At 35.3% G+C, this 13410-nt stretch overlaps 1 protein-coding gene across 3 annotated transcripts in view; it reads left to right on the top strand.

Moving 5' to 3' along the window:
- The window catches only part of NTNG1 (netrin G1), a 206899-nt gene that overhangs the window by 139120 nt on the left and 54369 nt on the right, over positions 1–13410 (top strand). The window contains exons 6-7 of one of the 3 annotated variants that reach the window (XM_039486512.1): positions 9156–9221; positions 11268–11327. The exons of 1 other annotated variant lie outside the window; for it this stretch is intronic. In XM_039486512.1, the coding sequence (XP_039342446.1) occupies positions 9156–9221; positions 11268–11327 (126 nt within the window). The remainder of the gene's footprint in view (positions 1–9155; positions 9222–11267; positions 11328–13410) is intronic. One more of the 3 variants, XM_039486513.1, reaches the window with a different exon arrangement.

Raw genomic sequence — 13410 nt, 5'->3', positions numbered from 1 at the left:
TCAAAAGAAGATTTGCAATACCTGATATCTGACTGAAAAGCAATATTCTAATAATTTGGATAAAACAGCTGCCTTGCTTCTTATAAATGCGTGGTCAGGTCTTTCAATTTATAAATCAGTTCAGTTTACTTAAGCGCATGAACAGGCTTAGGCACGGATTTGTTAAGCACTAGACAGCATATTAAATGCCATCAAAACTAGCCTCTTTGTAAAGGGGAGTAGTGTTTCATGTCCATTTAGATGCCAGCTTAATCCTATGGCATCCAGTTTACCACCTTAAATAGCAAAACAGCATCAACAATAACTTGCCAATGAAAGTCTTCAATTTTGAGAGTCTAATTTTTCTGCTTAGTGTCTCCCTTGACATTTGCCTCACTGCAAAGGCAAAACGATGTGCTACTTTCACAACCTTGACAATTGCATTTGCACATGTATTTTGTATCCAAAAAAGGAACTAAATAAAAGGCAATAAAAAGAGATTATCAGACTATTATTATCTGGAATCCCACAGTTGTAAGTAACAGAAATGGATAAATGGCAAAATAGCTTTTTGGAGCTCAGTTGTGCTACTGTTTGTCAATACTGTGTTGCATGAACTACATCGTTGTGACTTTCACTTTATGCTCCATACAGCCTTCTTCACCACATTCACCATCTCTGAGCATCAGCAGATGTTGGCCTTTGAATACTTAATAGGGAAACTCAAATATTTTTTAATCAATGGTGACCTGAAAGGATGCATTGTTGACCTCTTAATTCTGTGAACTTTTACAGTGAGGTGATTAGTGTCATTTACTTATTAAAATGGACAACATTCAGCTTAACATCCCTTAGGAAATACAGTAGTTACTGCAAGTCTGTGTATTATCTTAAATATATGTGGTATAGATGTCCTTTGAATGAGATGAGGCAGGGTTCAACAAATTTTCCTAACTATGTGGAATGCATGAAGCTTGAGCACCAATTTATGAGTACACAAAGAGATGACTACATTGTTTGTACCAACTACATTCCTCCTCCCCCACAGGGGTATTCAGTAGCTTGGGGGGAAAAGTGGCTGTTCATGGCACAATTTTGTAAAGGCTTTTCCTATATGATAGAAATAACAGAATTGTCGTTAAACAATGGAGAGCCCCTTGACTTCTTGATCCTACTCCACTAGGTAACTATGTTTTAACAGAATTACAATCAATACTTAAAAACAAACATGATTAATTACTTGAGGCTGCTTTAATGGATTCTGCATGATTTCTTCTCTTTTTGTCTTTGCTAATACAATATTTGTGTTCATAAGGGTAGATTTCTGTCCTCAGCTGGGGACAGGAAATTATTCTCAGGTGACACCGTTTTTTTGCCTGCTATGAAACAACAAACTGGTGTATTGGCTTTTGTGTGCTTCAAGCTTTTCCCAGTTTAATACAGAAAAAATGAACACAAAACTGCCAACATGCAAAGAAAATGTCACTGCAACAGATGTTCATGTAACACCCATAAGACTTTTATGATCAAAGCATGCCCAAAGAAAAATCAACAATGTATATATTTATCTTTGTGTACATATGTGTATAATACTGTGTTCTCTTTGATCTCAAAGCATCTCATATTAAAGCAGCACATCATTAAAGTTTAAACACAAAAAAAGAGTGGTCATTAAGTAAACATCCTTTCTGATCATCTACAAAAAAAAAAAAACCCAGAGCTTTCCCATTAAGGTCATTTGTACCTGCTGTTGTCTATCAATTGAGTAATAGGTTCTTTGATACTTTCCAGCATACTTGATTCCAGTGCTGGTCTTTACAGCATTTTTCAGCCGTGCCTGGAAAAATATTGGTGAGATTGTTAGCAATTTATGAATCCCAAAACCATTTCATAATTATGTAAGCTTTTATGATCAGTTATACCTTCCTCCAATTTGTAAATATTATACAAAAAGTTACTCTAACTTACTTTAAACAATAATTGTATGTAGGCAAATATATCAAAATGTATTTTATTGTGACCAAATAGCAAAGTTATTAGCTTGTACCTGTATGCCTGACTTTAAAAAACTTTAATCTTCTATCAGATAATTTCTGTCTTTATTCCTGTGGAGCATAATTTCACTAATTATGCTAAACAGTTTGTTATAAAGAGTATAATTAGACATGGGATAGGATTGACATGATGTGCAAATAGCTTTGTGTGGGTGATTATCACCTCTGAAGCCTGCTGGTGGCAGATGAGTCAGAGTTTAGCGACAGACCATATATTGAAATGCAAGATGCAATCAAGATAATCAAATGACATTTTATGTTTTGTTTTGTTTTGGTTTTTTTGTTTTTCTAATTGCCAATTTCAAATAAACAGAAATCTCTCTTGGAATAATAACCAATTCAAGACACAAAAGTAAAAAGATTGTACTGGCATGACTTTCATGCATTGCTTTCATAACCTTAAAATATCAGTGGGGTGTTTTTCAGGCTTCCAACAGTGTCAGGATGAACACTTTTTTTTAAGTGGTCTCAGATATGCTTATACAAATTTGGATGTTACCCAAGGTTTTTGCTAACAAACAGTTGAGTTCCAGTTCTCCCATTATTTACATCACTGTAAATATTATGGTCCTGATATAATGCACCACTGAAGTCCGTAAGAGGTTTTGTCATTAACTTTAGTGGTTGCATGATCGAGCCCTTTCTGTAGAGCCAGGTTCTAGTCCTGAATAGACACATGCAATTCCCATTAACTTAAGTAGGAAATTCAACGTCCATAATGCAGAATTTCGCCTTTGTTTATTAATCTCTCTCTATTATTATTTGAGTCGATCTATTAGTGCATAAAGAAAAAGTTTCCCCCAGAAATCCATCACCCTGTCAAGAGACTTCTCAGATGTTTTTCTCCTTGAAGACATTTGAAACTGGCTTGATATTATACAGACGTTGGTTTTGACACAGCAACAACATATTCTGATTTAGGTTTTGTTTGATACAAATGTGAATTGTGAATAAAATAACAAGGTTAATCATCTTCTTAGCCAAGCATTATTATTAATCATCATAGTCATAACATCAAGGAAGCTGCAGTATTTGTCCCCACACTCCCTCTGCCTTTGTTTTAATACTTCTAAATCACAAAAATAAGTTTAATTTGAATTGCTCTTTAACTAAATAGGTTTTCTAGAATGTAAAAAATTCATTGTGCAAGTAGAGCATTAATCTGAACTCCAGATCTGGAGGAAAACCTTAATGTCCCATGTGAAAAGAATTTGGGAGTCTTTTATACCATTTCTTCAGTAAGTCTCATCACAAATCTATTTCGCATTTGTACAACCTACAGCACTTCCTGAAATTGAATAAGCAAGGGAACTTAACAACCACTAAACCTTGGAAGAGAAAATTCCCATCTGGGGTGACCGTAGTTTAGGAGAATGTATTTGCTGCAACATTGTGACAGGTAAACTACAAAAGTTTTCATTGGGGGCAAAAAAAAAAAAGTATTTTCACCAGATCCACCAGCATAACACATCTGAACAGCATGGCTTTAGCCACCAGTAGACACAGCCAATGGCACTTCACTATTTTTCACATTCACCATTTTTGAAGGTGCAACCTTTATCACCTCCAGCTAATTTCAAAGTTACCATGTCAGAAAGATTCTTTTTGCAGCACTATTTTAACTGACTACACTATAGGAACTGCACTGCTGTCTTCAGTTTAATTGTTAATGAGGTAAAAGCAATCAAATGATGAGACACTGGAGAAAGTATGAGAATGTCAGCAAGCATTTAATCTGTGCCACAACAGCTGTGCAGTGCTGGCTGTTCTTATTGCAAAGCCACAGAAAAATGTATAGCTAAAATGACTAAAAGAATATGAAATTTTTCTCCACCCTTCTTTCCCCGCCTCCACCTCTTCCTCCTCCTTCCTAATAATATTCAGTGAATTTCATAGAGTGTAGAAGACTGAACTTTCCAAATTATCTCTCTGACTTTTAATCAGATCCTGATTACAGAGAGAGAGAGAGAGAGATCTTCTGCACCACAGTCTGATACTCCAGGTCTTCAACACTTAACAGCCAATTTCACCAGTTCTGTAATAGACCAAAATAACTCTATTCCATAGGAAAAGATTCAGAGCTCTCCTCCTCCATGAAGTATTTGGATCTACTATGTATTCTTTTTACTGCTTTCCTTTAGATAACTAGAAAATGCCATCAAGCCTGTTGAGTTTGAGAGACACAGACAGTCTGCTGGTTAGAAACAGTGGATTTTTTCTGATTTATGAAAACTTTCCACCACAGGATCATCGGGGCCCATTGAAACCACTTCTGCAGAAGAGTGCTCTCTTTCTGTGAGTGAATAGCTGGACACCCAAGCCACTAATTCAATTCAAATTCTTCTAACAGTTGTAAAAGCTGTTATGGCTGAGGAGCTTCCAGGCCAAATAAAACAACTCCATCTCCACTTTAATGCAGAATTTTCATCCGTCTAAGGAACAGGTATGAGATGTCCTACATTGCCCCCAAAAAAACAGTCCAGCTAACATTGGTTAACATTTTTTAATTTTAAATTTTTGAATTTCTAAAATGAGGGAGATTTAGACTAAATTTTTGTAACATTTCTTCTTTTTTTGCTCGGTGTTATTCTATGGTATTCTATTAACCTGTGAGAAAAAGCTGATTTCATCCTAAGGTAAGCTTATTGCATGAGGTAGGCATCACCCTAATAAGAAATACAATGAGGGGGAAATACTGTTGTGCTTGTCATAGTTTACTCCCCGAGAGTGGTGTTAAAACATCCCCTGATCTAATTATAGCCATTTATGCCAGCAATTCATATACAAATCTTCCACTGATTTAAATAGGAGTGACATATAGTTTCATTTATTAATTATTTGTATTACAGTAGCACTCAGAGGCTCCAAGTGAGAGCAGGGCCCCTTTGTGCGAGGCACTCGACATACACACTATAAGAGACATGCCTTTAACTCAACTTACAGTCTAAGAAGACAATAGCAGGGCCAAGCCTAAATGAAGCTTTACTTCAACTTAGCATGGTTTAAATGAAATTGGATTGTGATTTTTAAGCCTTCATGCTTTTCTTACTTTTTAAATAAAAGTGGTTTAAAAGCTGAAGACTTTAAAACAAATTTTCCCCAATCACAAAATTCTAAATTTCTCAGACATCTATGTCACTGCTATTATGTACCAATCAAATGATCACTTGGTCATTCAAGTGGCCCCTGTCAACCTTCAGAGTGAAGTAAACTCAAGACTACTTTTTATTAATTATTTTTATTAATAATTGTAAGCAAATGCAATCTTTGTGTAATATTAATAGCTTAGGAGACAAATACTCTGGTTAGGCAAAGAACATGCATAGCACATGGAGAAGTAATATCCTCTTCCACACACTCCATCAACAACGTTCCGCAACGTTACTCTGGAAGGACAGCACCTTGGATTGAGAGCACAGTTTAATCCCCACGTCAACTCAGTGTTTGGCCACTTGAAACAGCCAATAAGGGAGATGCTTAATTTTTGCTAACTGTGGCAGTGGTTTTTGTGTTCCAGCCCATCCAGTTGGAATTGGGCTGAAACTATAAACTCATTTCACATAAACCCTCCAAATTAAGACCATACTGTGCCAGTTGGTCCAAATTCTGATTTCCAATGGCCTTTTGATACACATTCCCTCTGTTCCTTTAGCACTACAGATTGTTCTAACGTTATAAAAGAATCCCGTGAAAAGAAAAGCAATAGGTAAAGTTCCTATTGGCCTTTAAGTCCATGAGTAAATGATTATACACTTGTTAAGCATCATACAATAGTTTTCTCCTTACTACCTGAGCAAGATGTTGCAACAATGCCCTGTCTGTACCTAGATGGATTAACCAGCTGTACAGAATTTTTTTTCAAGTAATGTTTAAAATGGATTGTCTGCTAAACTACATGTCTCATATCCCTCTACACTTAAATGTGTGTAAAGTACTTACATTTTAAAAAAGATATATTCAAAATGTACTTTCTGAGATCACAATTCCATAGCTTTCCTCTTAAGCTAAACTTTGCTCCTCCTGTGTTCTCAGAACTGTTACTGTTAGGTCTTGTCTATACAGGAAAATTGACACAGGGATAGCTATTGTAGAATGAACTATTCTGAAATAGCCTCTATGTGGACACACTATTCTGAAATAAAAGTCACTGTATTCTGGATAAATTATTTAACCACAAAGTAATTCTTTTGTAACAATGTGATTTTTCTTCCAGATTTAAAGTGCCACATGGAGAGCTATACTGGAATATATCTATCCCAGTCAATTGCCCCATGTAGACAAGGCCTGCCTATTAGTAACTCAGGGGAAAAAAAGATTTTCACAAATTGCTGTAAATGAATGACTGGCTATTAAATAACCTATTAAAAGATTCTGACTGGTGGCTGTTCAGAGGCTGACTAATCTGTTCCAGTATCTAGCTTTTACAGTATGCCTGCAATGGGCTCCTTTGATGACTCATAAACTCTTCTACAACTGAGGTAAGAGAGAACCTAACTGCACAGGAAAATATGTAATTACAGGAATGTGCTCCTACTGCATAAAGCCACAGACACAATAAAATACATAATAGAAGGCTCCTGTAGGCTTATAAGCTTAATTTCTAGCATTAACACCTATATTTTTAAACATACATAAAATAATATCATTTTCACATCATTGAATACAGCCCTAACACACTCAAGCCCAGACAACACAAACCTTTAACCTGTGGATGTTAAGGGTCTGTACCAAATAATAAGGAGGACAGTCTATATTCTTTGTGAGGTGAGTCTCACATGGAAGTTTTGATAGAGCAATAAAAATAGTACCCAGAAAATAAAACATTGGGTTTCAGAGATGAGAACAGAGGCTCTTCTTGAGAAATTGCAAATCGTGGTGATGACAAATTCCACCAATAGAAAGGGAGGTAACGAAATAAACCTTCTACACATCATGGAGTAGTCAAAGGATACTTTCCTAGAAGAGAAGGAAAAAATTCTAAGTAGAAAAACTAAACTGGTCAGTGCACTAGCTACATTACCAAGGTCCAGAAGGTTTATATTTACTTGTACACATAAGGTGTATCTGTCTGAATACTGAGTAACCTCCAGGCACAAAAATGTTCAAAATTACTTCAATCAGTTATAATATCAACACACATTTATCACTTTCTTGTGCGTCCACTTGGCAAACTCATCTTACTGTAAATAAATTTGAAAGGTCAAGTTGTACTTGTTATCCTGGTTCATCCCCTATATGGGGCCCATAGCTTAAATAGGTTTTCTGAAACAAGCTTTCATAATATAATCTACAGCACTTCAGTGAAAACATCCTGTACTGCTATCAGCAATATTGCTGAGAGAACTGTAAACTGGTTGATATCGCTAGTCATGTGACTAGTAGTCACATTCAGACAAGAGACTGAAAATATAGGTCTCAAAGTAGAAATTGCTCTGATTACTGTGATAAGGCATATATTTTAGTTAGTGACAGATTCTCAGTAGGGCTGGTCTGAAATGTATTACAGAGCTTTAGGGAGACAAGGTGGGTAAAGTAATATCTTTAATTAGACCAACTTCTGTTGGGGAGAGAGAGGTTTTTGAGCTTAGGCAGAGCTCTTCTTCAAGTCTGGGAAAGGTACTCGTGTCACAGCTAAAAACAAGGTGGAACAGATTGTTTAGCTTTCAAGGGGCCATTTAAGGTAAAGTGGCCCTTTACAGTCCTCCATCATAGGGAGGAAGGGAAGGGGGGAAAGCAGCTGGGGGGGGGGTCGTTAGTGGGATAGAGAGAGCATTGTAGTAACCCATAAATCCAGTATCTCTATTCAGTCCATGATTTTTAGTATCTAGCAAAGTTATGAATTTGGGAGTTTAAGTTTGTCTTTTGAAAGTGTTGTGTATGATGTTATTGCTGATAATGCCTAGGCCATTTCAGCTGATGGCCACCTTACTATTCTGATTTTTGGAGGGTATGTGCCAATAAGAGAGCCATTCTGCTAGACATAACTTTAGTCTGTCTCAAAGATTTTTTGATGTATTATTACACAGTGGCTAGGAGAGTAAAAGGATCAGATCCTATCAGTGCAATAGGTAAAACAGCTAGGAGATTCCTATTCTCTTTATTCAGACCTCACTTTGTGTGTGTATGTGTGTGCGTGTTACATACAGAGGCTATATTCACAGTCCCTTAACATCTTTAGATCAATCCTCAGTTATTCAAACACAAGACCAAATAAAGTAATTTGTCGACTTACTTTTGGTGATCCTTTATCAGAGCCATAAATGTCAGTACTCTAAAAAAGGGAAGCTATCTCACGGGTGCATACAGTTCTAGCTACTCTTTCATCAAGTGCTATGGTGATCTCTCTGCTTCTACAAATACACATTTTTGATACCTTTTATTCATGTGTGCTCTCTTTCCCATTGGCTGCTGCCATGCACTTTATATGTGTGAACTGGTGCATCTGATGAAGAGAAGGGGGATTCATCTTTTATTGGAAAATCTGTGGTTTGGGAACCTACCCAACTAATTCAGCAATCTTTCCCTTTATCTAATATTTTTAAGAAAAAATTAATTTCCTTATTTATTTAAAAGAAATCAAGCTATAAAAGATATTGACGGGGCAATAGGAAAGAGATACAATACACAAAAGAAAGAACAAAATAACCCACTCCCCTAGTAAATATAACTTGCTGATAGCAGAAGCTTCTCTTTATATAAGTATTTGTAGATGTAAAGTCCTTAAAATGAGATGTTATGGTAAGAAATTATGGAATTTGTATGATATTGTCATTTTATCTCTGGACGCTAGGTTTAAAATAATAGCATGAACAGAAAGGTTCCTGGTTTGGGATTAGTGTTAGAAATATACATATCTTTCCAGTATATATTCTTAACACTGCAGTTGATATTTAAAATCCTGAAAGATAAATTGCTATATACAGTATTTAATGTCCATTCAGTGTTTTGGGAATCATCAATTGCTCGTTCTTGTTCAATGTGGGAGTAACGTATTGTTCAAGTGCATCATAGACAAGTCCAGTAGCAGATATTTGTGGTTTATGTTTTTGTCCATACACTTCTCTGTTTAGAACAATATCACGTATGTAAATAACAAATCATGATTTTTCCTGATGCATGCAGATCCACCAAAGTTTGATAGGATATGGCCGAATATTTCTTCCCTTGAGGTTTCTAAACCAAATCAAGGTAGGATTCTGTAAAATTCCTACTGGTCGAAAGTTACTTAAATTGCTTTAATAAAATCCCACATGTTGGCACAAAATAATAATAATCCAGCTCCTTTTTCTCTTGGTACTAAGTAATGGTATTGTCAGAACCAATCTATTGAGAATTAGCGTAAATGAAATTTTACATGAAAAAGGCTTCTTCTAATATATAGATTCTGGACTAGAAACACTACTGCAAAAAGTATGGAAAAGAAGCTACCAAAAGTGTAAGCAATTTCATAGATTAAATTTAAAGTGAGTCTCTGGAGAAGCCTGGAATTGTATAGACCTCACCGTTTGCTTTATGAGAAAGTTTCAAGACTTTTGAGTGCCAGAGATTTCCATTGTCTACATCAAACCCATTTCTTAATGTCTCTCTTTCACTGAATGTTATTCCCATTTGTATTCAGAGCTCAGCTGCATAGTCCAATACAGCTGGACCATAGTCTCCTGGAATTTGTTTTAACAATCTTATATACAGTATTTTCAGAATTTGGGTTTTCCTCCATTTTTTTTAAGCAGATCAGGTCACAGAAGAGATGTTTATAAGTATTCTTCTTTGTGATCTATAAGTTAAATTTCCTCTAGCATTGACAGAAATCTCTCTGAAATCCCTAGTGCAATAGTTCTGCATCTGAATTCCAATGAGACACAAAAAATTACAGTGACAGACTGTGGCATGATGATTACTGCAGAAAGGGATAGAGTGATTTTTAAGAGTAATAAAATATAAAGTAAAATGCTTTTCCATTTGAATTTGTGTTCGTACTAGCTTTTATGATACAAATTTTGACAATCAGATGTAAACCCGTTCATTATTTAACATGAAATCCCCTTGCTCTCCCCAACTTCCCCTACGCCCTCCCACCAGAATTGCAGAACTCTGCCCTGCAGCTTGCCATGGTTATGCACAGGATGTTCTTTTTAAACTCTAATGAATACAGATGGAGGAGGAGGAAATGAGTGAGAGGAAGATCCAGGAAATAGCTGTTAAGCTAAACAAAATACATTAGCAATTTGTTGGGGAGTTATATTGTAAGGACTACAGTATTAGTCCTTGATCGTGGTGATGAAACTGAGACTGCCCTAGATACACATAGGTTACTAACAAATAGAATTGTCTTAATCAGCTAGTCCATGTTATATTTTCCAAGTTTCTGCATGTGTTCCTTAAAGAAAAACAAATTGATTTCTGCTCTTCTGCTTTCTTTAAGGATTAGCAGCAAAGTTTAGTTTGTTATTCATATGCATTTTCAATCAAAACATCCTCAACAAAATGACACTTAGCATTTCTAATGGATTTCATAGTTTAACAAATTATACTGCAAGTGATTAACATCACTTCACAAGGCATCTTGAGCAGTACAAGATTATGCATTGTTCCCACACACTAAAAGTTTTTCTTTAGCTTTTACATGTTAGGAGAGAACACAAAGCACAAAAAACTTCAACTATTTTGTGGTCAGATTACTTGTTTGGAGCATATTGTTAAAAGTTTAACATTTATCAGAATTAAGATCCTTGAGTCAAGTATTGGAAGTATAATATATGCACATCCTGATTACAGAATGCTGCCTATACCTGTACATTATTTATAATGCTTTTCTTTATAGTACAATTAGAACAACATCAGTACATAAATTTGATAAAAACTATACAGACCATGAGGCATATTGTATAGTTAGTAATTATGGACCTGGGAAGAAACTCCTTAGGTCATGTATAACATCTGAGCCAAAACCAAATAAGAATGCAGATATGACTATTAAAACAGTCTCTCCTTCCTGTTTTAAAACCTTTAATCATTTCCAATACCTTAATCATTGATAGTGTTTCACCCATTTTCACCTCAATATTAACCTTCCCTTTCAGAACAGTAAACAATAATTTTAAAATACTCACTTATGTTGAATTTTTTAAAGCTAATTAAAAATGTAGTGACTAAAGTAATTCATTTTTAAGCTTTTTTATTTGTTCCTATATGATATCTTTCTAATTTATTGTTCATGTTTTTAAACCTATCCAGTTGCTCCCAAATTAGCTTTGTCAACTGTTTCTTCTGTTCAAGTTGCAAACCACAAGAGAGGTAGGAATTCTTGGATTCATACAGTGATTTCTTAGTGTTATGTGTTGTGAGAACATTGCACTGTATGAATCTGGAATATCTGTGAAGTGTACCTATCAGTTTATTGGTGAGGCATGTTTATTGACAGCAATAAAAGCATTAAGTATCATAAACAACATAAGCCATAGTGAAGAACAGAATAAATATGCTTCATAGACAATCTCTGCTTGTATATAAAATAGTGGAGCATTTGTTTTTTGAAAGAATTAAATGTGAGTAAGAATATGGCAGTCCAGGTTGTTGTTTAGAAAACTAACATGTTAGCCTAACAATTATCTTTATCACTAATTTACATAGACTGTAAATGAGGAAATGTAAACGGATTAGTTGAGGGCAGGCAATACGTAAATGATCTCTTGTTCATATCCTCTAGAATAAAACAAATACCATCTGGTGTAATGATACAATATTCAAAAAAGTCTCCTATTGCCCTGGTAGTGTACCATACATCTCCATTGTGTGTGAATATAGTGCAAACTTCATTTATAGGCATGCATTGGATTACATATCAACAGATACGATTTTAATATAAACATAGGAGGAATTATATTGGCATTTTGAAAGGATCGCAATATTGCCTTGATGACTTAAAGACAAGCAGTTGCAGCTAAATATCTGTCATTCACAGTCTGAAATCCATCTGAGAACTTTTTCCTCCATTGTTTTTCCTCATCATTTGATCTATCTGGTGTACGTATAAAAGGTGTTTTGTTTTTTCTCATTTATCATTGTCAACACCTCATTATTCATGAAAAAAGAGTTACTAAGGCATAGGTTTATTTAACAAAAATCTGAATTAAGTTTGACCCAGTCAATGAAACTGATAATGAACCATACTGTTTGTTATGAACCTGAAGCAGCTTATTTCTAAAGTTATAATGAAAATCTAATTTGCTAGTGTGTAGTGGAGGAAGAGGGAGAGAGATCTGTCAGGAAATGAAAAAATGAGACTTTTTTTTAAATTCTCTCTTCTTGAAAGAGTCTTGTATTCTGTTAATTAAAATATGGAAGCAACAGGTGTCTCACGCATCACCTAAGGAATGTCTTTTTTCAAAAATTATGATTCTCTTCCATATACCTCTACAACTGTTCATGTGACAGTTTCACTGGGAATGTTTCAAGCGTGAGCTGGAGCTAGCCTCCATAGCACAGGACAGTATCATTTCACACATGTGACTGCATAGCTGCATTTCCTCATAACGGAATGAGAGGTATTAAAACTAGAAGCGGAGAAGAATAAAATGATTGATGGTTGATATTTTATGCATTTCCTTTAAACTGCAATTGTATCTTGATTTTACAGTATTGATGGGATTGTTTTTATAGAAAAGCACCTTTAATGGGTCTTCTCGTTCATCCCTTTGCATCTTGATAAGGGATTTGATAATTCCTGATTCATCCAGCGAGATTGTTATCAAATCTGGTCTCGACTATCTCTGCGCTCCTTTTCTTTGCATTAAATATACCCACCTATCTTAACCTTTCCTCTGAGATTTTATTTTCCAAACCATTTACCATTTATTGTTACTCAGCTTTAAACTCTCTCCAATTTGTCTGTCTTTTCTGACATGTGGTGCTCAAAACTGAAAGCAGCATATGGCAACATTGTAAGCACGTCTTTTTTTTTTTTGTTAGTGCTTCAGCACCCTAGGTTTTACCACCTTTTCCCCCTCTATATTAGTGATTGAACGGCTTTGCCTATGATGGAATTCTGCCTTTGCTTCCAGACAGACCTGTGTGTCTAAGAAACTAAAGTTGTATTTAAGCCTAAACTGATCAGAGGGTAATAATGTCATACTCTGGTCTTTCAGTGTAAGGGTTAGGGTGACTCACTTGTTCCTATGCCAGAAAGGTGAAAAAGCTGCAACAGTGGCAATATGCATTATCTTTAGACCTGGATAGAATAATTTTTTATTGCCAAATGTCAGTAAACTTCAATGACACTGTAGACGCATACAAAAAAAATCCATCAACAATGGAAATATACAGATAAGCAAAGTAAGAAAAATGCTGCTTAAGAACTTATTAAAGTTTGATGTAACGA

The sequence above is a fragment of the Mauremys reevesii genome, linkage group 8, assembly GCF_016161935.1.
Source record: "Mauremys reevesii isolate NIE-2019 linkage group 8, ASM1616193v1, whole genome shotgun sequence".
In the NCBI taxonomy this organism is placed as follows: domain Eukaryota; kingdom Metazoa; phylum Chordata; order Testudines; family Geoemydidae; genus Mauremys; species Mauremys reevesii.
Note: the sequence above shows the minus strand (reverse complement) of the source record. Positions and strands in the feature narration are given on the sequence as shown.